The sequence below is a fragment of the Podarcis bocagei genome (genome assembly GCF_964188305.1).
Source record: "Podarcis bocagei genome assembly, chromosome: 17".
Taxonomy (NCBI): domain Eukaryota; kingdom Metazoa; phylum Chordata; class Lepidosauria; order Squamata; family Lacertidae; genus Podarcis; species Podarcis bocagei.
This window is the reverse complement of record NC_138143.1, coordinates 3,048,373-3,073,154: the sequence shown is the minus strand read 5'-3', so window position 1 is coordinate 3,073,154 and position 24,782 is coordinate 3,048,373. Positions and strand designations below refer to the sequence as shown.

The following is a 24,782-nucleotide window of genomic DNA, read 5'->3' as shown; positions in this document are numbered from 1 at the left end:
TACCTCAGGTTAAGAACTTTGCTTCAGGATGAGAACAGAAATCGTGCGGCGGCGGCAGGAGGCCCCATTAGCTAAAGTGATGTTTCAGGTTAAGAACAGTTTCAGGTTAAGAACGGACCTCCAAAATGAATTAAGTACATAACCAGAGGTACCACTGTACAAGCATATACTGCAGCAAAATTAATAATGGGATCCATATTACAGATGGGTGATAAAGGAGGGACGTTAGGTCTGAACAGGTTTAAGATGACTGATTAAGGTTGCAATCCTAATCATGGCTACTCCCAGGCAAGTGGGGGGAGGATTGTAGCCTTGGAGGACTCATTTTCTGATAACCTTTTGGAAGAGGGCTAAAGGGTTATCCTGTACATTCCCTCCTCCTCAAGTTACAGAGCTGTGAGCTTTGGTTTAACTGGTCTTACCTCTTTACAAAGGTGCCTCAGCATGAAGTAAGCTGGACTGCAAGCTGGGGATCCTGACAGAGGAGGGCCCCAACCTTGCCCTGGCACACGGGGCACTTCTCCTGCTTAAGCCCTACTGAATGGAAGGTCTGTGATGTGGCGGCATTCATTTAGAAGGAGCTTGAGTAAGGGAAGGGTCTGGGTGGATTGGGCCCTTAGGGTTAATTAGTTGTGGGTGGTGGCACCAGCACCATTTGGATGGTTCTCTTCAGGTGGTCAAATATTGTGACAGATTTTGTGGTTTTTAGAGTGCTCTGTCTTTTTATTTTTTCCTTTCTGCTCTTCAGGCTGCTTGTTTTGGTCTGGGTTGATTGCTTGGCAAAATTAGCCCATTTTATTACATTTTTATAAACAATTCGTTGTAATAAGGTACATTCATCTTTTTAGCGTTAGCTGATGTTTGATTTGTTTTTGTTTTTTTGTTTCCATCCTTGAAAAATTCTGGTGCTACAACCCATAAAAAGGCAGGTGCTGAAGATGGCTCAGCTTAAGGCCTACTGTGGAAAGATGTGTTTCAGTTGCTAGGAAACAGTTGCCTCCAATTATCCACCTTCAACTCCCTCCTCTCCCCACCCAGGTGCAGGAGTGTCTAAGGAGGGTACAAAGACTACAATGCCCAGCATGCTCTCTGTTCTTGCTAGATTGGAGACCACATGGTGTAGCTGAACCATAGTTATTACATAGGCACACTCATAGGTCTTAAGTTTTGGGTTCACTTTGGAAGCATTTTTTATCTCTTCCCCTTCATACCCCATCACAATGAAACATTACTGATTATTATTTATTTCTGAATTTATATACCGCCCTATACTCGGAGGTCTTGGGGCGGTTCACAGAACAAGATCAACATAAAAACTGCAATATACAGTGGTACCTCTGGTTACGTACTTAATTCATTCTGGAGGTCCGTTCTTAACCTGAAACTGTTCTTAACCTGAAGCACCACCTTAGCTAATGGGGCCTCCTGCTGCTGCCGTGGCGCCAAAGCACGATTTCTGTTCTCATCCTGAAGGAAAGTTCTTAACCCGTTGTACTATTTCTGGGTTAGCGGAGTCTGTAACCTGAAGCGTCTGTAACCTGAAGCGTCTGTAACCCGAGGTACCACTGTATAGAATCAAAACAAAAACAACAACCCAACCACTCCCCCCCCCCCGAGCCACATTTTAAAACGACATAGGATGTCAATCAGATCAACCAAAGGCCTGGTTAAAAAGGAATGTTTTTGCCTGGCGCCTAAAGGTGTATAATGAAGGTGCCAGGCAAACTTTGCCGGGGAGAGCATTCCACAGATGGGGAGCCACTGCAGAGGAGGCCATTTTAGTATATTTGTGCAAACTGCAAGGTGAGGAGTTTGTCCTCTTTCTAAAGCAGGAATCATTCAATGTCATTTATTTCAATTATTTATTATCTACTATTACATTTATCTCCCACCTTTCCTCCAAGGACCACAGGGTGGTGTGTACACAGTTATGCCATGCCAATGGTTATTATACCCCTCCACAATTTTATCCTCACAACAACCCTGTGAGGGAGGTTAGGCTGAAAAGCAGTGAATGATTGAGTTTGCGTTGGGACTCTTAGAGGGAAAATTATTTTATTCATTTATAGCACACCTTTCTTCCAATGCACTCTTCCCACCCAAGCACCAATTTGTTCCAAACCTACTTACCTTCAGCAAAATGCCTAGAATAATAGGTGGGGTATAAACAATATATTATTATTATTATTATTATTATTATTATTATTATTATTATTAGGGAAGATTTTGCTCTGGAAAGCCAAACCAGTCCAGCACTGCCTCCAGGCTGCAGGGCTCACAGTGGATTACTGTACATTGTTGGGCCATTTTGTAAGACACCCCAAAGCACAGACGAACCTAAGAATACAGGGACAATGAATTAACACTGGCATTTATTGAGCAAGTTATGTAACTTCAAATTCAAAATTATAAAGACTTGTGTTAGAAAGAGTAGGAACCCTCCTCTCTTTAGTTGCTATCTGTTGTGTGATGGGGACACTCACTGCTGCCTAACCAAGGAAAAAATAATTAAAAAAAATTAAATTAATCCCCATTAAACAGAACCTTCTTGTTTTGCATTTCTGCCTGGGCCTATGGGCCCCTCCCGCTTCCGCTTCGAGGGAGACGCCCTTTCTCAGAAGCCCCGCCTCCTGCCCGGACTGCGCTGCCTCCTGGACCACAAATCCCAGCATGCTGCGCGCGGGGAGACCCGGCACTACATTTCCCGCCTTCCCCTCGGGCGGGCCCCGTGACCCAGGCGCCTGGCCCGGCTGAGAGAGAGGGAGCGGTGAGTGCTGCTGCCGCCGCCGCCGCCGCCGCCGCCCGACTGCTGGCTTTCTGGCCGGCTGGCTTCCCTTCGGCCCCGGGGTCCCGCTGCCGCCCCTGCCGCCCCCCGCCTGGGCAGCCCCGCGGCCCCTTCCTCCCGCGGGCGGAGCGCGGGCTCGGCCAGACACCCCCCCCGCCAGGCGGGCTCTTCCCGGGCGCCCCTCGCCGAAGGAGGGCTACCGGGGGCGCCCGGCCAAGGCCTGATCCGAGCGGGAGGCAGCGGCGCTCCCGAAGGCCGGCGACCGAGGGGGCGGGAGGGGCTCGGGCTTCCCCTAGTGGGCGCCCGGTTGGCCGCTGGGAGAGCGGGGCGCTGCGCCACTTGGTTTTAAATGGCTTTTATGGCGAGGGGGGGGGGCGTGTGTTGAGGATATGGACATATTGCCGGGGTGCAAGCAGAGAGCAATGGTAGCAAGCGGAGCGGAGCAGCTGTTGACCCTCCTGCTTCTGCCCGAGGCCTGTGGCTGATCTTTGTCTTTCTTGTGCTCTGGAAGGAAGCCGAGCGTCAGCAGTTTGCCCCTCAGCTGACAGAGGAGAAGCCGGGTGGGTGACAGGGCCCCCCTGGAGGGAACGTGGAAGCTGCCGGGGTGACAAGCTCTCCTGCAGCATCAGTACTGCTAGGTACTGGCAGCCCCACACACCTTATGCGTGTCTTGCAGCATGGCTACAGTTGTGAAGTTAAAGTTATCCCATGTGTTCCAAAAACAGGTAATCCCTTCAGTTGCTGTGCCTCAAACTAAGTCCTGTATATTGCAGAACCCAAGAAGAGCCTGGCTGGTTCAGGCCAATGACCCCCCTGACCCTGACCCCTCCTCTCAAAGGGGCCGGCTGGTTGCTTATGGGAAGCCTGCACAACCAGAGTGCAGCAGTAGTCTCCCCATACGCAACCGGCATTTAGAGGCATATTGTCTCCAGCAGTGGTGGCAGAATAACAGCAATTGTGGCTGGTGGCCATTGATAGGCTTCTCCTCCTCCCAAAGGGGAAAAGCAGAATGAGGGCATCTGTACTGTAATCCAGCATTACAAGTTGTTCACAGGCATTGCCCACTCTGGCCTGTACATCCTCCTGATACCTTCAGGCACCCATTGTAGTGACCTCCACATGTGGGACTCCCAGCTCCAGCCAGTATGGCCAGTGGTCAGGCACGATGGGAGTTGTAACCCAACAATATGTGATGTTACCCCTGCCTTAGAAAACCAGAGCCACTGAAATAGGGGGATCCTGCCACAAACCACAGCCTTGGTTGCTGGTATTCTGATGTGGTATTTGTGTTATTGACATCACCTTAGAATTTGATTCCATCCACCCCACACCCAGCTGGTGATAACCTGTCTTCATCCTCCTCTGTTCAGCTCCCTTCATGGAACTGGAGCCCATTCCAGCCTGGCCTTAATTTCCTTTACAGTTCACACTTGGAGTATTGGTCAAACTTGATAAAGAGGGTGATGGCATCTACATTGGTCTAGAAATAAAAATATGACTAGAAGGAGGCAAGAGAGAGGCTTATGAAATCATGAACGGTGTAGCAAGAAAGGTGTTTCTTCTCCCAGGTTCATTCTCTCAGAACACTAGAACTTGAGAGAGGCATATGAGACATGATAGTGAAAAGGAACTTTCTGCTTCAGAGGCAGTACACCTTTGAATAGCAGGTACTAGTGAGGAACAATGAGGAGTGCCTGTTGCTTTGCTCTTTTCCTTTCTAAAATTTATTAAAAATGCATAAAATGACTACGTACAAATGCAATAAAACAGAGAATACAGTACAAAGCAATACATAATGTAACAATAGCAGTTTCAAAGCAGCTCAAAAAACCAGCCACAATGTGTTGATTAAAACCTGAGGAAATAAAATAGGTTTTTAACTACCTGCCTATATTATATGAAGCTGGTGCCAGGCAAATGTTATTTTAGGTAAAGGTAAAGGGACCCCTGACCATTAGGTCTAGTCATGACCGACTGGGGTTGCGGCGCTCATCTCGCCTTACTGGCCGAGGGAGCCAGTGTACAGTTCATGTGGCCAGCATGACTAAGCCGCTTCTGGTGAATCAGAGCAGCACACGGAAATGGCGTTTACCTTCCCGCTGGAGCAGTACCTATTTATCTACTTGCACTTTGATGTGCTTTCGAACTGCTAGGTTGGCAGGAGCAGGAACCGAGTGACGGGAGCTCACTCCGTCGCAGGGATTCGAACCGCCGACCTTCTGATCGGCAAGTCCTAGGCTCTGTGGTTTAACCCACAGCGCCACCCGCATCCCTACCATGTTATTTTACATGGTCTTAAAACATTGGCAGGCCATATAGGTTCTCCACAACAGTTTTGTGAGGCTGGTGGGAGAGCTTTACTTTCTTTTTCCTTTACATATATAAAAAAAGGATACCAGGTTTCAGCAAAGGTATTTTCCTTTATAAGCCCGTTTGTGACTCTTCTAAGCCCAGTTAGTTGTCCTGAACTAGCTGTATCCCAAATCATTGAACCACATCTCAAGGGGTAGCTGTTGCCTGGCTGGCTGGCTGGCGAGTTTCCCCGGAAAAAATTGTCTGTCACCCTTGGGGGAAAATTGCACTCTGTGGCCCCTGGGCTAGGAATGTCCTTTGTACTCTTCATATGGAGAGCTGCGCTTTGTTCTGGTCTTCACCTCTATTATAGACTTGGTTGCCTGTGGCAAGAGTTGCCTCCAGGCAATAGGACAATGAAATCTTTTAAAGCAGAAAATCTTTCAATTGTGCCTACCCCCTTTCACACTATTGTAAAAACCACTTGGAGGCTATTGTAGTTAAGCAGCATGCAAATTGTTTAAATAAGTAAGTAAAACGTGTGGGCAGGCAGGTATGTATGAGATATATTTGTAGGCAACTTACAGTTTGAGAGATTATTCACAAGATTGGCCTAACCGGCAAACAGGAGTAAAGTTGCAGAAAGAGGGGGTTAATACTCCAACCTGTTGTAGAGGAAAAAGGAGAAGAAGAATTTGTCCCAATGGCGTCATGGAACTTGCTGCTTGTAGGTACCCCGGCTTAAGCCCTGCTGCTATAAGCATCCAGATTATTGGTTGTTGCAATGCTTCTTCTTTTGCACAGGGTTTCCTGTATCCATAGATGTCTTGGCATCATGGAAGAGGTGGACAAGATCCTCATACATTCTCTTCGCTTCTGTGGGACGTAAGGCCATCTTTATGCTGCATGTACTTCTTCGTAGTAGTGGCTGGGTGTGGTGAGAAGTCAGGTACTGTGGTGCGTGGTGTCCATAGGCGATCATGGGTTTGGTGGACAAAGACAGAAAAGGGTTTGGAAGCATGCCTTCATGCAGGATTTGACGTAGGGGTGTAGGGTGGCTGGCTGCTGTCTCCTATGGGATTCCGCAGGCTTGGAGCCTAAAAAGCTGAAGTCAGTTTCTAGAAATTCAGAATACTTTTCCTGCTGTGAACTCTAATACAACAAAGGCTGTGGTACAGGGAATGGGGTTCCACAGGAGAGTTAATAGACCCAGAAGCTCATGCCAGGGCTTTCTCTTAGGCCAGGCAAGAAATTAATTGGGGTTAAACACTTACGGCTTTTGCTGTGTTCCATTGGCTCTTTGTTTTTGCTTGGGGAATCATGCTTTCTTGCTGATGCTTTGGCTCCAGCTGGGTGTTTCATGGCTTCTAGGAGCTTCATGGGAGCAAGCAATTGGCAGTTGCCTAGTGACCAAGGTTGGATTAATCAATGGTATTGGAGAAGCTCATAGGTGGCTCTGTGACTCCCTTTGAACAGCAGTAATAATGTCCATGTGTATTATTATTTAATTTGTTCACCACTCTTCATCCGCAGATCCCAGGGTAGTTCACAGCATAACATTACAATAGAAAAACCACAAAGTTCATATTGGAATTAGAACAAGAACAAACCAATAACCCCCCTCCCACAACACATTTAAAAGGGCATTTAAAAGGCCTGGTTGATGAGGAACATATATATATATAATATAATGAAGGCGCAGCCAAACCTCCCTAGGGAGAGCATTCCACAAATGGGGGGCCACTGCAGAGGAGGCCCGTTCTCATGTTGCCATCCTCCAGACGTCTGATGGAGGAGGCACACAAAGAAGGGCCTCAGAAGATGATCTAAGGGACCAGGTAGGTTCATAGGTAGAGAGGCAGTCCTTAAGGGATTGCTCACTGGGGCAAGACACTTTGAGCTTATTGCACCGATCGTGGCCCAACGGCACTGGCTGCCAGGTAGCTTCTGAGCCCAACATCTACATGAAACTGCTGAGTGGGGTCATCCAGGAGGCTTATTCCCCATGTGCACACATAGGACTGTAGCCTTAGCCACCACTGCTACACCAACTCTTCTCTGAAGAGGCTCTTGGCAGTACAGGTAGTCAGTTGCCTTCTTGTAGTGCAGGGCCCTGGGAAATTATTATTATTATTATTATTATTACATTTTGTTGTTTTATCTTGCCCAAGGCAACCCAAAGTGACTTACAACCAATGAAACAAACAAACAAACAAACAAACACCCAGTTTAGATACATTCAAAGCAAGGAGACTGTATCCCATGTCCCCACAAGCTGCTTTTTGGACAGGTGGTACAATGGCAGCAGAGTCTTAGCAGTAGGGGACAAATTGCAAAAAAGTATGGCAGTTGGCAAGCCATTCCCATGTTCTTCCATCCTACTGAATGGAGTGGAAGATGTAGGCTTTTCTGTTGCAGTAAAGGAAAATGGTCAGTGCAGGGGACTATAATCCCTGCATCCTTCTCCCCTTCCAGGGATATCCCAGAGGAAGTGCAGAGCATCCGGGAGTTTACCACCGAGTTGATAGTTGAATCTGTGGTGCGATGTCTTCGTGTCATCAATCCTTCTGTGGGGTCAAGTCTCTGCCACATCCTGCCTCCAGGGATGTCTGCTCGCTTCCGAATTGGCATGAGCCTAGCGCAAGCTTGCCAGGTAACTACAACTAAACCAGGGTGTGGATGCAATGAACAAAGCAGGCTCTTCATCTCCGAAAGTTTGTGCAGTGGTAGATGGTCTCTCATTAAGTGCCATGAGTTCTGAGCTTGAAGGTGTTGTGAGAAATCTGGTGTAGTATAGAATTTTGTTTGCTGGAAATCTCAGGTTTGATTTTTGGAAAAGCAAGCTTCTAGGTCTCATGGTGGAAAGCCATGGGCCACTTTTGTTAAAGGATCCAGAAGTGGCTGGTCCGTGACCTCCAGTTGTGTTTTCCTGCCCTATCAAAAAAGAATTCTGGCACTCAAGCAAGAAACCTAGATTGTGTTCACAGCAGACAGTTGTGCAGTTGACAAAAGGTTTTTGTTTTGTTTTTTAGCAACATTAAATTATCTTCTCCTCACATAAATATGGCCCATGCCACTATGGTGCCTCTGTCCACCTCAGAGAAGTTATTGCAGAAATACTAGCAAGACTGTGTTCTTGAATAATAACCCAAATTCTGTGACAAGAAAAGCAGAGATGCTTTACTAAATTTGCATAATTCTTACATTTTCAAGTTGCCTTTTCTAACTATTGTGTTTAATATATTCTGCCTTTGCTCATCTTTGTGGCCAGGAGCTAAACAAGGCTCAGAAGCTCAATCCCCTCTGGCTTTAGAAATTTCTGATGACCTTGAACATTCACATTTTTAATAGCCATAAGGGCTAGAAACTTGCAACAACAACAGCAAAATGCAGAGAATCCAAGGGCAGAACTAAACATGATAAGTAGTAGAATCATAGAATCATAGAATCATAGAGTTGGAAGAGACCACAAGGGCCATCGAGTCCAACCCCCTGCCAAGCAGGAAACACCATCAGAGCACTCCTGACATATGGTTGTCAAGCCTCTGCTTAGACACTGTTCTTTTCATATTTCTCATGATCCTGCCATTTCTCTCTGTTGCCAGCTCACTTCTGGTATCTGTGCTGGAAACAGGGAGAAGCAGCTGGAGCAAATGACTATAGGGAAGTAAGGCATGGGAAGGGTTTTCAGCTCTCCTTTTACTGTTAAATAAAAATGCATTTCTGTTATGTGAACAAGTAAGTGAATAATGGCTGGTCTGCATTGTTGCTTAAGGACATGCAGAGTATCCCCCCGTCTCCATCCTGCTTTCTGTAGAGAAAGTCTGTAATATCCTCACTATGACTTCTCTGAGTGGGGTTTTCCTTTTGAGGGTGGAGCAAGGTGGGATATTATTGGGCACCTCCATCCCCATCCCAAACATGGAAAATGTGGGCTTGTCTTGCAGGGTTGCTGTAGGGGTTAAAACAAAAAATGTGTTTGAATACTTCAAAGCACCACATAAAGGCTAAGTTAGGAAGCCACTTGAGAATACTTCAGGCCAATTAGTTTGCTTCACAGTATCAGATGGTGGTGCTTATGCCAAACCTCCTTGTACAGAGATAACTAGCATGCCAGGGAGAAGGGTCAACTTGGCTTTCTCCCAGAGCTGTTGTTTCATTTGTATGTGTAAAATAAACTTCCAGACACACAGTGCTCACCCATCCCTTGCAAACCATGTTACCGTTATGGCTGTTGCTCTGAGGTCATAGGATATGTTGCAAGGGGAGGAGACGAGAGGACATTGGGTGTTGGGAAAGAGTAGAGGAAGGGAAAATCAGTTGGCAGTGGGGGAGGATGAGGGAGAAGCTATGGGGAGCATAGCTGTCAACATTCAGATTTGAAAATAAGGGATCAGCAGCCTCACCTGTCCCGGGGACAGTCTATGGGATATCTAACAATCCGGGATTGCAGCGGGAAGCAGCAGGAAACAGCGCTGAAATAAGGGAATTTCCCACAAAAAAAGGGAAGGGTGATAGCTAGGGAGGGGAGAAGAGAAGGAAGCAGAGGAAGAGTTGGCAATTTCTGTGCCAAAACCAGCCCTAAACCCTGATTAAAATGGATCCAGAAAATCAGTTTCTTCCAGAAGCGCCTGGATCAGGTCTATGACCACTTGCTCCAGAACCTTGCCCAGAACAGGGAGATTAGCAACTGGCCGGTAGTTTGTTAGGTTTTCCGAATCCAGGCAAGGTTTCTTAAGGAGTGCTTTTAGCACTGCCTCCTTCAAACAGGCAGGGACCTCCCCCTCTTGTAAAGAGGCATTGATCACCTCCCTGGCCCAGCCAGTTGTTCCCTCCCTGATGGTTTTTATCAGCCGGGGGGGGGGGGGCAAGGGTCCAGAGCGCAAGTGGTCGCCCTGACTGATCTGAGCACTTATTTCACAAATAGGGCACCATGGCACTTTCTCCTTTGCCCATTGCTACCCACCGAAGTTCAGATAGTGGGGAGAGACTTAGCAAGGTCTCAGGCTGACTGCAGAGTTCTGGCAGGCTTTTGTGGAACCTGAGCCCCCCCCCCCCCCGCCCAGCCACGCAGAGCTTTGTAGCTTTGTCAGTCAGCTAGCAAGTCGTGAGAGACAACAGACAGGATGGCCACATGGCCAACAGGTGTTTGAGTTTGGGGTCGTGTGTGTGTCTACTTTTTCTTATCTTAATAGTTTTCATTGAAAATTGGTTATGTTAACTGCTAGAAATATGTTTAATATCCATGGGACTCAGCGAGCAATTGCCAAGTTGTCTTTCATCATCCATTGTTGAGAAGTAGTTGCACGGCATTACAGTTCACAAATAGCTTGATTTCGCAGGACTGGCCTTCCATGGTCCTATCCTGGACTGTGTTAGCCAGGCGGCCTCTTGAGAGTTCTCATGTGAACACAAGCACCTTGCAAGTCTGGACTGTTGCACTGAGGAAGCAGGGCTCCTGGTCCTTTAAGCCAGCTTGGAACACCTTTATTTTAGATGCTCCATCTCTCTTCGAACCAGGCACCAAAGAGCCTCACTCCTCGCCTTTACCCAGCAGGCCACTCCCACTCAGCCCCACTGTGGGACTGACATGTTACTTTCCATCATTTAGGACCTGGGATATCAAGGGGAAGTTGGCTATCAGACCTTCTTGTACAGCAATGAGCCCGAAATCCGACGCCTCCTGCTCTTCCTGGTAGAGAAGCTTCCACGCGATGCCTCGGAGGACGCCAACCAGCCTGTGGGTATGGAGGAAGCTGGGCAAACACAGGTCCCGGGCACAGGGAGGCCAAGTGGTGGCAACTTCTCTAACCTGTTGTGTCCTTGCAGGCAAATCAACGACACTTCACAGAGCCATTGCTGCTGCCATCAAAGAGCAACTGGCGCTCCCCTGGGTGCCCCCTGCCTGCCGTACCCCCCGCTTGCAGCTCTTACAGGTGTGCTTCCTCACCCCTCTTATTAGGTTAATGGCCCCACTCCTCAGGTTCACGGCTTCATAAGCAAGATCTGTTGCTGAAATTTTAAAGCCTTTCCAGTCCTCATGTTGTGGAGAAATGCAGGAAACCTTTGCAAAAGGTCATTGTGGATTTTGGGTTCATATGACTATCTAGGGTCTGGTCTGCACTGTTGGGGCTTTTTTTCCTTGCCGATAGATTTTTTCATAATCTGCAGAAACTCAAATACTGACTTCTAAGGGACGTGAATGGCGCTGTGGTCTAAACCACTGAGCCTAGGGTTTGCTGATCAGAAGGTTGGTGGTTCGAATCCACGCAACGGGGAGAGCTCCCATTGTTTGGTCCCTGCTGCTGCCCACCTAGCAGTTCAAAAGCACATCAAGTGCTAGTAGATAAATAGGTACCGCTCTGGCAGGAAGGTAAACGGTGTTTTCGTGCGCTGCTCTGATTCGCCAGAAGCGGCTTATTCATGCTGGCCACATGACGTGGAAGCTGTCTGCGGACAAACGCCGGCTCCCTTGGCCTATAGAGCGAGATGAGCACCGCAACCCCAGAGTCGTCCGCAACTGGACCTAACAGTCAGGGGTACCTTTACCTTTGCCTTTAAACAAACCATGCAGAAATATGTAAATCAATCAAATTTCTATGCATCCATTGGTATATCTTAAACAAGATATTGCTGTATTTTTCTTGTTGAGTATGAAAACTCCTTGAGCAAGTAATTCATTTTATAACCCCACTCCTTGCCACCTGTTTTATATTTCTCTTTCCAGAACCTGTAAGCCCAGAACCTATTTCCTCTTACAGTGTTTCTTATCTTTCAGTGGGGTGATGCTGTTTCAGACTCTCTCTCTCCTCCCCCCTTATCCTTGCTAGGGTTCTTGCCTACTGAAGCGATTCCAAGCTCAACCCTTGGTCCTGCCTCGAGAGTCGGACCCCTTTTTGGGGAAGGTGCCCCCAGGTGAGTTTTGCCCTGTAGCTGGGGGGGGGGGATAAGTAAAATGGAGGGCATGGAATGGCAGGTTTTTCCCGTTCTCCATTTGTTTATTTCCCTCCCACTCATGTAAGGTTGCAATCATGTATGCAAAGCCAGCATAAATTTGGGGCCCACTTAGTTCCTGCATGGAACCCCTCTTGATATGTCTAGACTTGTGTACAGCATTGTTTTCTTGCAACAAGTCTCTGCCCTTCCCCTCAGATCCCCTTTCATTAGAAAAGAAGAGGGTTTTCCAGAGTGCTGAGAGTCCCCCCAAGTTAGGGGAGGCCCTTTTTTTAGCCTCTCGGGGGGAGATCCTAGAGTAGCTACCCAAAGGGCTCCTCTTGCATCCTGCCGTTCATGGCTGGGTAGATGGTGCCACCAGCAGTATGTCCTTGGTGGATCTTTGGCAATTGCATTCTGGGAGCATGTGCGCACGTGGGATTGTGAATAATAATGGTGATTTTATTATTTATACCCCTCCCATCTGGCTGGGTTTCTCCAGCCACTTTTGAAAGAAATGCCATGCCAATTCCCAGCATTTGTTCATGCAGTCGGCTTCCCCACCCATGGCTGTCTGGCCAACTGAAAAGCAGAGCCCCCCCAAAAATTACTTTTTCTTCTTCTTCTTCATCGTATTTATTTTATTTTGCAACACAAACACACATACCGTATTTTTCGCCCTATAAGACACACTTTTCCCCCTCCAAAAATGAAGGGGAAATGTGTGTGCGTCCTATGGGGCGAATGCAGGCTTTCGCTGAAGCCTGGAGAGCGAGGGGGGTCGGTGCGCACCGACCCTTCTCGCTCTCCAGGCTTCAGGAAGCTATCCGCTAGCCGTGGGAGACCCAGCTCTCCCAGGGCTAGCGGAGAGCTTGCCTGCACCCAGAAGCTTCGGGATTAGCGCAGTGCTCCGCTAGCCCTGGGAGAGCCGCACAGCTCTCCCACGGCTAGCGGTGAGCTTGCCGGCACCCAGAAGCTTGGGGCGCGCTGAGCTTTGCACGCCCCAAGCTTCAGGATTAGCGCAGCGCACCTGGGGGGAAAATAATTTTCCCCCCTCTTTATTTCCCCCCCCAAAAAAACTAGGTGCGTCCTATGGGGCGAAAAATACGGTAACACTAAAGAAAAGGAAAAAGGAAACTTAACAAGGAAATACAAAAACCAGTACGAACCAAATAAGGAACATATAGCCATATTTCAGTTCTTCTTTTCTTCTAGTTGACTTCCTTCATCCTCAGCACGGTTCTACTTTCATATTTAGTAAACTGTTTCCTTCTCACTTCATTTCCCCCCCTTTTCTTTCTATTTTAAGCTTTCACACCATAATTAGTTTTGTAAAAGTTAATCAAAACAAGTCCAGGTATTAATTTTAGGGCACTGCTTTTTAAGGTACCGTATTTTTCGCACTATAGGACGCACATTTTCCCCTCCAAAAATGAAGGGGAAATGTGTGTGCGTCCTATGGGGCGAATGCAGGCTTTTGCTGAAGCCTGGAGAGCGAGGGGGGTTGGTGCGCTCTCCAGGCTTCAGGAAGCTCTGCGCGACCCTACGGAGCCCGGCGCGAAGCCGTGCGGGGCTCCGAAGGGTCGCGCAGAGCTGCCTGCATTCGGAAGCCTGGGGCGTGTCTCCCTAGGCTTGCGGATAGCAGGCTGTTCTGGGGGCTGGGGTCGGGGGAAGCTTGGGCTTCCCCCGCGCCAGCCCCGTGCCTGGGGGGGAAATAAATTTTTTTTCTTTATTTCTCCCCCATAAAAACTAGGTGCGTCCTATGGAGCGGTGTGTCTAATGGGGTGAAAAATACGGTAATCTCTGTATTTTCCCTTCTTTTTGGAATTTTTGTTTAGACTGACCCCTAATTGCATTTGCCATTCTAGCCAACTTAATGTAATAATAGAGAATAATAGAGAAATTAATAGAGGAAGGAAAAACAATAGAAGAACCCAAAGAAATTTGCAAAAAAATTGCAAACTATTATAGGAAACTATATCAAGAGATGGAAAAATACCTAGCACAGAACAGACTTCCAATGATAGCTTGTGGAAAAATTAAGCAATTAAACTTACCAATAACGATGATGGAGGTGCAACAATCAATTTCATATAAGAAATTAGAAGATACACAGTCGGAACCAATGAAAACAGTCATGAATTAAAAGAAGGAAGAATACCAAAATCATGGGAAGAAGCGTACAAAAAAAAAAGAAAGGACCCTCAAATTTGGAAAAGTGGCAGGATTTAAATTAAATAAAAATAGCAACTTATTTAAGGATAATTATATAAATATCTGGAAAGAAATTAAAAGGGATCTAAAGATTTGGAACAAGCTAAAATTATCATTCTGTGTAGGAAATCACTAGTGAAAATGAATGTGCTTCCTAAAATGATGTTTTTATTTCAAATGATACCAATTATTGGAGAGGTAGGATGTTTTTATTGGAGAGGTAGGATGGCAAGAGATTTATCAAGATTTATTTGGCAGTATAAAAAACCAAGAATTAAACAGAAATTATTAATAGATAATAAGAATAGAGGCGGATTGGCACTACTTGGTCTAAATTTGTATTATGTTTTGGCCTGTCTAAACTGGTTAAAAGAATGGATGATATTACAAAATATAGACTTATTGGACTTAGAAGGGTTTGACAGCCGTTATGGGTGGCATGCATAGAATCATAGAATCATAGAGTTGGAAGAGACCACAAGGGCCATCGAGTCCAACCCCCTGCCAAGCAGGAAACATGCCTACCTAGGACATGAAAAGATGAAAGTCCACAGAGGATTTCTTAACCATTTTATAAGAAAGTCGATATATAGGGTATGGGGAAAGTATAAAGAGTTATTAGAACCCAAAACGCCCTGGTGGCTCTCACCCTTAGAGGTGATAACAGTGAAAAGGAAAAATATGGAATCAAACTGGGCCACATATAAGGATTTATTTGAAGTAAAAGATAACAAATTGAAATTGAAAAATTATGAGGAAATAAAGCATCGCCTGACAGGGTGGATTCAGCACCACCAACTAAATACAGTGGTACCTCGGGGTACATATGCTTCAGGTTACATAGGCTTCAGGTTACACACTCCGCTAACCCAGAAATGGTGCTTCAGGTTAAGAACTTTGCTTCAGGATGAGAACAGAAATCGTGCTCCAGCGACGCGGCAGCAGCAGGAGGCCCCATTAGCTAAAGTGGTGCTTCAGGTTAAGAACAGTTTCAGGTTAAGAACGGACCTCCGGAATGAATTAAGTACTTAACCCGGGGTACCACTGTAAGGTGTTCAAAGCAGATTTAAAAAAGGGTTTTGCAAGTGAAATTTCAATATTAGATAAAAGAATTATTACAAAATAAGACAAAGGCAATTTCTAAAATGTATGGAATCTTAATGGAATGGGAGGTTAAGGATGAAGAGGTAAAAGAGGTCATGATCCAACGGGCTGCAGATATAGGTAAAGCTATTCAATTATCATCATGGGGGAAATGATGGAAGGAGAGTTGGAGATTCACAGCTTGCGAGGTGATAAAGGAAAACTTGTTAAAGATGTTTTACAGATGGTATTTAACACCAAGCAAAATATACAAAATGTATAAAACAAAATCAAAAAAGTATTGGAGGTGCAACCAGGTAGAGGGGACGCTACTACATATGTGGTCATGTGACAAAATTAAGGGCTTCTTATTGGGTATACTAGATTCAGCTATCACTAGGGAAAACAAGAAAATATTCCGTTACACAACAGTGGTAGCGAGAACCCTAATTGCAAAAAAATTGGAAAAATGAGACAGCACCAACAAAAAACGAATGGCAGGAAAAATTATTTGATTACATTGAGTTGGCTAGAATGACAGATGCAATTAGGGGTCTGTCTAAACCAAAAAACATTTTATCCCTAGAATCCTGAGAGTATTTCCTGCTGAGTCCAGTGGTCCTTAGTCCCAAGTTAGTGCACGTAGGATTACAGTGTAAAGGACTGTGAACGCCCTATAAACCTCTGGGGACCCTTGAAAAACCCTTTAAAAAGCAGCGGCACTTACCAGACTGGCAAGAATGGTGGCAGTGGTGGCTCTCAGTCTTCGACAACACTGAAGGATCATGTGGAAACAGCAAGGCAGGTAGACCAGTCCCCCGAAGTGCTTGGCTGTGGGGCAGATTCACTTGCTGCTGGTGGTATTTTGCTCTTTTCAGGCTGCTTTTGCCCTTTTCGCAGTTTGAATTGATTTTTTAAATTATTTCCCAGCACCACATGTATATGTGGTCATGCGTGAGTTGAATGCATGTAGGTGGGGAAACACCTGTAAATTCCTTTCTCTTTAAACACATAATTTTTGGTCCAATTCACCATTTCTGGATGAGGAACTTGGAGCAGGCTGCTGAGTGCAGGACTTGCAGGCCTCCTCCTGGGTTAAGAAAGGGGAGGAGAGTTGCTCTCCCAACATTTGGCTCTACTTGATTGACCCCAAAGCAGGGGCTGGGGCTAACCAGTGTAACTGGCCTCATCCTCTTCTCCCTAGAAAGGAAAGAGTTCTTTGTCAAGTTCCTGCCCCCCGTGTCAGCCCAGCTGTCCCGACCTGCATCCTTGATGCCATCCCTGTTGGAGCTCAATATGGCTCAGCTGAGCACAGCCCAAGACTGGGAGAACGAGTGGAAGAGCCAAGGCCTTGGATCACGCATGACTCCGGAGGTGGGTGGCACAATGGGTGGCACGCGGCCTCTTTATCCTGACTCGGTGGCTGGTGTCAGCAGCATGGCGGTGATAGCTTGCATTGGTGCCCTCTGAGGAAGGGTAGTGCCCTGTGTTGTACACGGTGTGGGTGAGGCCAGAAAAATTGTGACTTGCCTAAGACCACCTTAGCGATTCATGGAAGAAATACATCTGAACCAGGAACTGCAGGTGTGCAGCTCATTCTCTTTGCTATTATATGGTGGTCGTTGTAGCACTCTAAAGTCACACCAGAAGTGGGCTCCTCTGTCTGAGTTTCCTTTCTTCCATTATGTATGGGTTGTCTTTTGTTCCCTCCCTGACACACACATCTCTTGAGAGGAGAGGAGAAACTGTGTCTAGAGAAGTCAAGGTACCTTCCCTTTAGATCAGGGATGGCCTTCCAGGTGTGTCTGGACAGCAGCTCCCATCATCCCTGATCATTGGCCATGTTGGCTAGGGTTGATGGGAGTCCCAACAACACCCATCTGTGGTGTAGAGCACAAGTTGTGTGAGTTACTCTTCTTACTTGCTCTGGTAGGCAGGGGCAAGCAAATAGGAGAACTACGACACATACCTACACACACTCCAATTCAGTCGAGTCCTGCTGCTCTGCACTTTTGGGACTTGGGAGGAGCTATGCTCCCCCTTTACCATTTAGCTATTGATGGAATATTTTTTCACCTTCCTGCTGACCCTCTTGAGCACACCTCAAAGGAGCTGCAATAGCCTGACCCAGCACTCATCTCCACTCAGCAGAACATGCCCACAGTGAGGCGCTGAAGAAAGTGGTTTGTGGAATGATCTGAAGGCCACAGGGATGGGAGGAGCCCTGGTTTTCTACATGGCAAGAAGGATATGCTACTTCTTGGTTGGCCTACAGCAGGTCTGGAGTTCTCGGGGGAGTTCTGTCTAGGATACGACATACAAAACCAGAGCCACTTTTTAGTAAGACACCAGAGCAAGAGGCTCAGGGAAACTACTGCAAGTCTGGCAGTCCTCTTCTCACATCAGCTCCATGGCAAATGGGGATATTCTGCAACCCATTTTTTCAAAATGAATGCAAAACATTTTAGAAAAAATATATAACGGTGAGCACTTGCAGAAAGTGCAGTGGTAGATCTTGTGTTAGATCTTGTGTTATGTTAGATATTTTTTCCCTCTTCCTCCTTTTAGTCCAGGAATTTCTGGTCATTCTAGAAGAGAGGTTTCTGAGTGCTCTCCCAACTAGGAGAAATGGATCTTCCCTTAGGTTGAGAGAACTTTAAGAGATCCCACCCCTGACTTCAGACAAGAAGGGAAGTAGCAATCTTATCTCTTCCTGCCTCCACCACACACTCAGATAATTGTCCTTCTACGAGGTCCTTCACAATGTGTGGAATGCCTTCCTGGATGCCTGAGTTTTCTGAGAGGACCATCCGCATTCCAAAGTCTGGATCTAACTAGAGGTGTTACGGTTTGGCCTTGGTAGAGGGGAATAGAATCCGCTCGCCCTGATCCCAGTTGAGGTGGCTTGTGTTCCCACTCCCCACCCAATCTCCAGTCTGCACTGCCAAACCCCGCCCCTTATTTCCCTTTGCCCTCCCCTCAGGAATACCACCAATGGAAGCGTCAGCGGCTGCAGCGGCGCCTCCTGGACCAGTTCCGGCAGGCATCTCCTCGTGCTGGGCCTGCCCACCAGGGAACAGCCCAGGACCTGATTCAGCTCCTGGGTGCTTTTGGTGCTGGCCGTGAGCATGCTGGGGCTCTGGCCAAGGGCTCTCGATTCACCCACACGCAGCACTTGGCCTATAAGCAGGTATGAAGGGGACTGGGGAGGGCCTAGAATGGGGGGGGGGGCTTAAGGCACAACAACAACGGTTTTTTGGATCAAAGTGATTTGAGTTATTCAGCGGCACCAGCTGAAGAATCTCATTTGTTATAGGTTGGGGAGCAAGCAAGGAGGGGTGGAGCATGCGTGGGAAGAGGTGATGGTCTATGATTACTCTCTGTTTGGTCTCCCAACAGGAGGCAGAATCGCCAGTGCAAGTGGAAACGCTGCCAATGTCCCGGACATCAGAACAGGTAAAGCAAAGAGGGGGGGGGGGGCTGTGGTGAGAGCCAGTTCCGTTTGCCTAAAGGGGAAGGGGGTTGTGGCTAAAAAATATTGGGGCGTGCTTTATGCCGCCTCATTCTGCTTTTTGAATGAATAAAAACTGCATGTGTGTGCACACAGGCAAGGGGGCACATGGGAGGTGATGGTCTCTGAGGTATATCGAGTCTTAAGCTGCTTTGGGGTTTTATTACCATCGCCTGGAATTGTGCTGCAGAGAGAACAGGAAGTCAGTGCAGATGTTGGGGATCCTCATGTCACATATTGTCAGCAGCTTGCAGTTGGTGGCAGGAGCTGTTGAAATAACTTGGTGAACACATCCAAGAATCTTCTGTTAAAAATAATAGGACCCTGATTTCCTCTTAGAATCTTCTCTTCTCTTCTTGAATTCTTCTAATTCCGATACTCCGGGAAGAACGGCAGCTTTACAAATTCTTTGCAAATAAAATGACTTGAAACATTTGCCTGCCCCCTTCTTCCAGACATTCATCTTTGCAAGAATAACATCTTTAAGATCTTCACACTACAGCTGATCAATCCTCAGCATTTGTTTACATCTTGTCAGCAGGGGTGCCTTTTTACTTTAATCCAAATTGTCCAAATTTGGATTTCGGGGGGGGGGGGGGGGGGATTTGCAACGAAATGCAGCTGTTTACCAAGGAAGACTCATGATGGGTTTTTAGAGCCCAGAGCCCTGCTTCTTTGACCACTATACAAAGATCTTCACCTCCACCAGCCACTTGCTTCGGCATTAACAGGCTTCCGTGGGGTCCTGCACCTCCATTGCAACAGAAGGGTCAAGAGGGCAACTTGCCTGTCACCCCCTTTTTTCCCACCAGAGTGGGCTCTGTGGTGGGTTGTTGTGGTTTTACATGGAGGAAAAATGGGTGTGTGTGTGTGTGTGTGTGTGTGTGTTTTGTCTCAATGCCTTTTGTTGTGCATGTGTGTTTTCTAATTGTGTGTGGGTGTGTTGTATGAATATCTTTTATTCACACAGCATCACCCAGAATAGAGGCAATTTTTGGAACAGGGAACTGCATATGCCAAAAAGGCTGTCATATACTTTTGATGAAGGGTGGTTAAGGAATTTCAAGTAATAACAAAAAGAAATTATACTTGTAATAAGAGATGGGTTGAGCTGTATTTTTGCATAAATGCAGGGTTTATTAAGACAGGATTCCAGCTCTGATTCCTCAAGCATCACTCCCCCCCTTCCCCCCAGGACTTACGGGAACGCCAGGCAACAGAACTGGAAGCTTTGGAAGGTGAACTGGGCCACCTCATGGAGCAGATTGAGGCGCTCGAAGGCCAGATCGCCACACTGGGGTTGACTCTCACACAGGTGAGAAGAATCAGTCGGGGGATGGCAGCCCCACCAGCTAAAGGGCCTCTAGGATCTCCTTCTGGCTCTCAGCGGCACTTGCAGCACCTCTGGCAGAGGAAAAGCTGAAGAACTCCCAGGGCCCTGATGGGGCATGGTCTCCAGAAAGGTTTGTGGGCGGCAGAGTGGGAGAAATATAGCCCTAGCCCATGGGGCACGGGGCAGATCACCTGAGGAAGCCCCTCTGAAGCAAGTGGGGGCTGTGCAAGGACACCACGGTGTTCTTGGGTGCCTGCCCCCTCCCCCATTTGGGCTTCACCTTGGGTCAGTCCTGAGGGGGATCCATTTCTTCTTCAGGTGGAAGGGGAGGTGCGGCAGCGGCAGCTGGGAGTGACAGAGCGGGACCAGGTGCTGCGAGTGAAGGGGTGTGCTGTACAGCTACTTCCCGATGCAGAGAACAACATGGCTAAGCTGCAGGTAATGGGCCAGGCATGAGGAGGCTGCAGAGGGTGGGGGTGCTTGCTGGAGTTTCCGTGGGGACCATTGAGAAAGGTTTTAGAAACCTACAGGTGGTTGAGTGGCAGGATGCTTGGTAAAGGGGAGGCAACAGATGGGTGTGGACATGGGTGGAGGAGGCTGTAGTTGTAAGTGGAAGCAGGGAAGAGGAACACCCTGACTCCGCCTTTGGAGGGAGCTTTCATTAAGCACCGTTGTCCACCACCCACTTGTGCACCCGTCTTATCCGATGTCCTCAGCGTGAGCCAAGCAGGATTGGAGCAGTAGGGGAAGGAAGAAGGGGTTTGGTGCATGTGGGTGTAGAGGGTCTTACCTGCTATCTCCAAAAATGGCATAGAACACCACATAGCAGATGAGAGAGCCCAGGAGGCTTAGAATCTCAGGTTCACTTTTGGTCTCCTGCAGGTGGTGGTGGAGAGCAGTGCACAGCGGGTCATCCAGCTGGCCGCCCAGTGGGAGAAGCACCGGGTGCCTCTGATCCAGGAGTTCCGGGAGCTCAAGGCCCTCCATGACTCCAAGGAGGTGACGCAAGCGAAAGGGTGTGAGGAGTCCTTCAAGGGTTGGGAGGGAGCCTGGGCAGCAGCCGTGACACTCTCTTGTCTGCTCCTCTTTGCAGCTGGAATCATCACAGCGCCTGTCAGAGATCAGGGAGCTGCATGAGCGGATCCGATCAGCCGCAGATGAAGCGAAGCACAAGGATGATCTCTACAAACAGCTGGTCAGTGACGTGTCTTAGGGTGGTGGGTTGGGGTGCAGGGCTCCCGGCAAAGCTTGGTATGCACAAGGTGATTTATGGTCCATTGCTTCTTGTGCGGTGATTATTCCACAGAGAATGAATAATGAGAATCCTTTCCCCACTCCACATTTTACTGTTTCTCTGTAATTGGGATATATTTGCTAGCTTTAAATGGGTGACAGTATCTCAGAAAAATTCTTACAACCACCAGTACTGCTGAGAGGACTCGCCTGTTTCATAAGTCAGTTTGTAAACTTATACTAGTTACAATTCCACCTGGCCTCATTGAACAGGTGAACCTGTGTCCAGGCTACATAACATTATGGAACGCTCCCTCATTAAAAAAGCATGCCTGAGGGAACTAGCCTGGCATTCCCGCTTGCATGTTAGCTTTCTTTGTGCAGGGATTTGTTGTGTGAATGGAGGAGCGTTTGGTCATGGTGTAGTCCAGACACATTTGCCACCTCGAGTGAGTACTGGGTCTCTGCACAGTGGGATGGGGCTCAGGGGTAGAAACTCCTTAGTCTCTTCCAAGAGCCCCTGTACCATTTGCACATTCGTCTGCTTGTTGTAACCCAGTCCCATTCCTGCTTTCCACTCTGTCTCCAGCTTATGGAGCTAGAATCCCTTCCCAAGGATGTCTCTCGCTCTGCCTATACCCAGCGCATCCTAGAAATTGTCGGCAATATTCGTAAGCAGAAGGAGGAGATCACAAAGGTAAAACAATGGGCACCTGTGAAGTTCTTTCTCAAGCCTTGTCTTACGTCACTGTACACAGGTGAGAGCCCTGTGTGATGAGCCCATGGCAGAAAGCTGGTGGGGAAGACTGAACATTTCAGGGGTCCTTACATATTAAAAGCAGCGAGGACGTTATTTGCAGATACATAACATTTAATGTCAAGGAAAAAGTTGTCCTAACCTGGTTTGAATGTGCAAATAGTGATGAGTAGTGAGCTTTCACGTTTTGCCTCAAATGCAGTACTTTTCCATGATGGATCCTCACACTTTTAAGCTCAGAGTCAACAAACAGAGATAGCTCAGTTGGTAGAGCAGAGCCTTCCAAACTTTTTCATGTTGGTGACACACTTTTTAGACATGCATCATTTCATAACACAGTATCAGTGTGTCTGATCATGCGAAGATGGTGCCCCTCAGCAGCATTTCCCTGTGTCAGGGATGATCCTGCCATGCAGGCTACCAGCAGGAGCCCAGCTATGCTGACCACAAGTACTATCCCTCACCCCAGGACAGAACCAGCTGTTAGTTTACAGCCTGTTGTTGTTGTTACCACTGTTGTTATCTGTCTTTGTTCCCGAGTTTGGGTTTTCAACCTATTAACAGTCTCCATTTTCTAATGCCTGCTATTTGTGCTTCTCAAGATCTTGTCAGATACCAAGGAGCTCCAGAAGGAGATCAATGGCCTCACTGGGAAGGTAGACCGGACCTTTGCTGTCACTGATGAGCTGGTTTTTAAGGTGAAGGCAAGGGATCAGATTTTGGGGGGTGGGGAGATGGAGAGCAGCACTTTGGCTGACCTTCCAGTTGCTAACTTTTCCATCCCTCCCTTCTGCATTCTTTCTTTCTGCAGGATGCCAAACGCGACGAGGCTGTGAGGAAGGCATATAAATATTTGGCAGCACTGCACGAGGTAAGCCTCAGCAGTAATATATTAATTCATATACAGATATAGAGCTGCAGTTAGAGCTACATCCCTTTCCAGCTGACTCTGACTCTTCCTCTTCCTTAGAACTGCAGTCAACTGATTCAGACTATTGAGGACACAGGCACCATCCTGAGGGAGATCCGGGACTTAGAGGAGCAGGTGAGGCCTGCCAGAAAGTGGGTGGAAACATTAAACATTACTGTCTTGCAGTGTGGAGGAAATTGTTTCAGAAATTAGGATACCAGGAAATACCTTTTAACAACTCCCTCTTTAGAAATAAAAATGAGCTACCAAACATGGACCCCTGTCCCTCTGTTCTAGCTTCCAGTCGTGCTTTCTCTCCTGCTTCCTTACCACCACCCCTGTGCCGAAAGATTGCAGATTCTGCCATCTGTACACATCAAAGTCCTTTTGATTTTTTAAAATTAATTTTTAAACTTGGGGGTTCTGATCTCACTCACTCAGAAATTGAGATTTCAGTCTAGAAAGAGGGACATTCCATATCCTCCCGCCTGTTTTCTGCCTCTTCTGCTTTCGGATGAGGCTGCCCCTTGATTCTCAGCCCTCATTATGGACTCTGTCCGTTGTGATTCTGTAGACTCACCATGCACCTCAGATTTATTTTTTTACTTCCAGATTAACAAAAAAAGCATGACTCTTCTTGTTGAGGTTGCAAGCAGGAAGTGTGGGTACCTGAACATACTTCCTGTGGAGAGGATGTGGGACCTCAGTGGCCTCCAAATCTGTGTCTTTCTCCCCCTTTCCCATGAGGAGTAGGAATAGAATTACGATCCCAGGAGTTGATCCTGAGCCCCCCTGCATCTTGCCAGTCACACCTGCCACTTGCGCGATGTTCCTTCCTAGATTAATGCTGCAGTCTTATTCACATGATATGCACGTGGTGTGGCGGGTGGGGGGTTGTTTTAAGCATTACCAGATTTAGCAGGCAAACTTGGTTCAGCACCCAAGCAGAAATAAGTGGTGTTGGGTTTTTTTAAAGATCCCCTTAACACTTGCTTTATTTATTTCAAAATATTTATAGGCTTCCATTCTGAATGCAACTCTTACATGGCTGCTTACATAGCACAACTGGGATACCATCATAAAGCAATAGTTCTCCCTGCTGAACACTGCTACCCATTCATAAAATAAAATGTCTCTTTTCCCAGATTGAGAGTGAAACCAGCAAGAAAACCCTGAGCAATTTGGAGAGGATCCTCAGTGACTACCGGGCCTTGAAGCAGGAAAACGCAGCACTGCTTAGCCGTACCCGAGAGACGTGAAGCCCCCTTCCCAGTGCACAGCTACAGGGGGCTGGGGGGGCACCTGACCTCTTTTTAAATCAAGACTGCTGTGCCTCTATCAAGGAACGGGGCACGGGGAGTATGAGCAGGGCTCCTCCTTCCAGGCTCTGTCTGCATTGTAAGTTGCCTAAAACCAAGCCAACGTGCAGCACATTTTGAGGTGGAGGGTGGGATTGGTCCCTAGTGCCATTTTTCTGACATAGATTGTATATTGGAGAAGTAGATGTGGGGAGTAATTGTTTCCTCCATTTATTATTTCCAAGCAAACCTCCTGTCATCTCTTCTCAAAAACCAATAAAATCTCTCTCTTCTTTTTGCAGCGTACTTGTCCTGGCTGCGTGTGTGTGTGGGGGGGGGTTGCAGGGGAGGCTTGCATAGGCTGCCATTTCCCCCCTCTTCTGGATTTGATCTTTTTGCAATATTGCTTTTTTGTCTGGAAGCAGGCTCAGTT

At 47.4% G+C, this 24,782-nt stretch overlaps 1 protein-coding gene across 1 annotated transcript; it reads left to right on the top strand.

Annotated features, from left to right (window-relative positions):
• Nucleotides 1-3,512: 3,512 nt before the first annotated feature.
• On the top strand, nt 3,513-24,655 carry CCDC22 (CCC complex scaffolding subunit CCDC22). The gene is made up of 18 exons (XM_081177379.1): nt 3,513-4,452; nt 5,882-5,962; nt 7,553-7,730; nt 10,689-10,821; nt 10,907-11,013; nt 11,908-11,992; nt 16,512-16,681; nt 18,291-18,497; nt 18,707-18,763; nt 20,014-20,133; nt 20,470-20,589; nt 21,034-21,150; nt 21,245-21,346; nt 21,974-22,081; nt 22,744-22,839; nt 22,953-23,012; nt 23,112-23,186; nt 24,197-24,655. Exons 2-18 carry the CDS (start codon nt 5,913-5,915, stop codon nt 24,308-24,310), a joined length of 1,899 nt encoding a protein of 632 aa, XP_081033505.1. The 5' UTR covers nt 3,513-4,452; nt 5,882-5,912; the 3' UTR covers nt 24,311-24,655.
• The last annotated feature ends 127 nt before the right edge of the window (nt 24,656-24,782 follow it).

Excerpts from the sequence above, each read along its gene's own strand:
- CCDC22 (XM_081177379.1), top strand. The coding sequence starts at position 5,913 with ATGGAAGAGGTGGACAAGATCCTCATACATTCTCTTCGCTTCTGTGGG. Across the intron at positions 5,963-7,552 it reads TCTCTTCGCTTCTGTGGGAC|GGATATCCCAGAGGAAGTGC; the intron begins GTAAGGCCATCT and ends CTCCCCTTCCAG. Across the intron at positions 23,013-23,111 it reads ATTTGGCAGCACTGCACGAG|AACTGCAGTCAACTGATTCA; the intron begins GTAAGCCTCAGC and ends CCTCTTCCTTAG.